The sequence below is a fragment of the Chanos chanos genome, chromosome 11, assembly GCF_902362185.1.
Source record: "Chanos chanos chromosome 11, fChaCha1.1, whole genome shotgun sequence".
Taxonomy (NCBI): Eukaryota; Metazoa; Chordata; class Actinopteri; order Gonorynchiformes; family Chanidae; genus Chanos; species Chanos chanos.
The window spans coordinates 13936983-13940115 of record NC_044505.1 but is presented as its reverse complement, the minus strand read 5'-3'; the positions used below and the strand labels follow the sequence as shown (position 1 = coordinate 13940115).

The 3133-nt window shown below is 38.2% G+C and overlaps 1 protein-coding gene across 1 annotated transcript in view; it reads left to right on the top strand.

The window, feature by feature from the left end:
• The window catches only part of cpe (carboxypeptidase E), a 15626-nt gene extending 15375 nt beyond the window's left edge, over nucleotides 1–251 (top strand). The window contains exon 9 of the mRNA XM_030787711.1: nucleotides 153–251. Within this exon, the coding sequence (XP_030643571.1) occupies nucleotides 153–251 (99 nt within the window). The remainder of the gene's footprint in view (nucleotides 1–152) is intronic.
• Nucleotides 252–3133: the final 2882 nt, after the last annotated feature.

Here is a 3133-nt window from a genome sequence, read left to right as displayed (position 1 = left end):
TCTCTCTCTCTCTCTCTGCCTCTCTCTCTCTCTCTCTCTCTCTCTCTGCCTCTCTCTCTCTCTGCCTCTCTCTCTCTCTCTCTCTCTCTCTCTCTCTCTCTCTGCCTCTCTCTCTCTCTCTCTCTCTCTCTCTCTCTCTTGCGCACACATAGCTGGACTTTGAGTTGGAGTCTTTGGAGGAGAGGAAAGAGGAAGAGAAGGAGGAGCTTATGGACTGGTGGAAGATGATGTCAGAGACGCTGAATTTCTGATTGGTGGAAGGTGTCACGCTGGCGTTTTGTGTCTGGTTGAGGCTGTCCTAAACATTATGGGTGTAAAATATTTAATCCTCCGTATGTGTGTGTGTGTGTGTGTGTGTGCGTGTGTGTGTGTGTATATGGTCACCCACTGTAAAGAAACCACCGTTCAATTTGTTCAGCTGATTTCTATCTGAAAGCTTTCGTTTTCAGGAAGGATTGCATTTTTTCGGTCGACTGCCTGTGTGCGTTCTCAGTCCTGTCAGACACACACACACACACACACACACAAAGATACATAACAAATTAACACACACACACGCACACACAAAGATACATAAATTAACACACACACACACACACACGGGCAGCTGACAAACCCATTGGAGTGACTTGTCATCCCTCTGTAGTCCTGTGCTTTACTTTGTCATTGTGAGGTTATTCTGTAACCATAGTAACCATACACACCACTCAACCAGAGAGCACTGTGTTGTGATGAATGTATGTGTAAGAAATTATTATTATTATTATTATTGATTATGAATCGTGATTGACTATGACTGAAGCCATTATCAAACACACTCAATTAACATCCTCATTTAACCATGCTTTAATTACGTGTTCTGTGGTTTTAAAAAAAAATTGGTTTCAACGTGGAGGTTTTTTTGATGAAACGAAATAGCCAAACCTCATCCATCCACAAGCGAGAAAATCTTTAAAAGAGACAGAAAATTATAAAGAAGGAGAATATTTTTCATGTGAACAGAAAGATATGAATAACAGTACAAGATCAGTCACGTTCAAACTGTGACTTGTATGGTTTTGTCTGAGGTTTTTAATCGAATTTCCCAGGTATACCAGAGCTATAGAGGAAACTTAAGCAATTATAGAGATGTTATGCATATATGCCTGTATTGTGTATGTTCTGAATGCAGATGTTGAATTTTGAATATTAAAAGCTGCAGGTTTTTGACCGTGCAAACTGCAGGTACGCTTATTTCCATGAGAATTAAGATGAATTAGAGATGAAAGTTAGGTTTTGTAAACTATACCAAATGCACAAATGTGACATATCAAATACAATCACCTGTCTTTCTGTACAAACACACTGTAATATAATGTCCTCCCTCTTACAATTGTTTCCCCATTCCGTTTATGTTAACGGTTAACGGAATTATGATATCGATAGCACACGCACGCAAACCAGCGCACCTACAGCAAACACAAGTTCACACACACATACGCGCGCACAAACTATTTAACAAGTATTAACCTGTCATCTGAAAGAAATCAAAACACCGGAGAACCGCACCAGATGGATCAACATCGGTTTCCCACACTCAGAATTTTGCATAATTTCGTTGGAATCAGAGCAGAAAAAGTTTCCAAAGCCAGGATTCCTCTGTGTGCTCCAAGGACCCAGGGTGGGGGGTGGGGGGGGGGGGGGGGGGGGGGGAGCCAGCAGTTCTTCATTTTTGGTGATTAATTCTGTTTATGAATGTAACGATAACTGACCTGCCATAAAATTCCATTTGAATGAATGATTTGATTTCAAGAACAAATTAAACTTTCTCCTTCTCTTGTCACTCTCTTTTGGCCTTTTTCGAGTCTTATTTCTGTTTCTCTCTCTCTCTCTCTCTCTCTCTCTATATATATATATATATAAAACTGTCTTCAAGAACAGCATTCTGAAAATAGCAAACCATGGAATAAACTTACATTGTGTCGTTTAAAAACTGTCCTTGTAAATCAGGACCTTTCTACAATCATCCTACTTATTTGCAGTGACGGTTTAGCTGATTGAAATTCATATTTTCAATTCAAATTTTGTTCACTCTTCTTTAGAGTGACTTAAAAGAAGTTACGACAGAAAAAAATGCTTGCGGTAATTACCACAAGTGCATTTTTTTATGACTGATTGGAATGAAGTGGTGAGGAGATATTTTGGTTAGAGGTTTTGGGGTATGTCCTTAGAGCGAATGTTTTCAGTCTTTGCTGAAAGATGGGGAGAGATTGTGTCAATTTTTTTTTTTCTTTGACAGGAATGTCATTTCACCACAGTGTGTGAGAGATGAGCGGAGTTGAGTCATTGAGGGAAGAGATTGGGGAAAGGTCAGGTGTGTAATAGGACGGTTGTGTCGGGGGCGTAAGGAAAGAGCGGTAGACAGGTTTGGTTCCCTTCATAGCGCTGTAGGTAAGACTTAAAAGCCTTGAATATACAGTACAAATTCTAGAAGTTGTGAGTGTAAGTTCTAGAACTTTGTGTTTGATTTCACTAGAAAGAAATTCTGACTCTAACCTAACTCTACACAGTCGTTTTTCACTTAGCTGAGGTGCTCCAGTTTGGAACTCAAGTGTCAGTTCCTATGTACACCACACATTCTGTAACTCATCATAGTTAATGTGATGTAAAATCCACGTGGCTACATACTTCTATTAGAATCTCATTTCTCTCATATTCAATTTTAAGTGATGATAATGTTTGGAGATCATTATGGTTCCCAATATGTACCAATTATTAAATATTATAAGTGGCAAAGAAAAAGAATGATGACTGTTAGCATACAAATGAGACAAGATTGAAGATGAGGTATAAAAACAAACAGGCCAGACTGCCACTGCCAAAAAAGGCAAAAAAAACCAAACAAACAAACAAAAAAACTAAAACTGTGTAACAGAAAGAAGAGAATGAATATAAAGAAAAGACAAGGGAAGTTCTTACACTACATATAGGTACAAGGCATTTACTATGATAAAAAAAAAAAACAATGTCTGTTTTAGTGAATATTATTACCAACATAAATACAAACATAATTATTGACCAAATAAGACAGTGTAATGATATCTTTCAATAATCTGTTATTTGATAAGAACTACAACTGCTGAGCGGCAGTTTA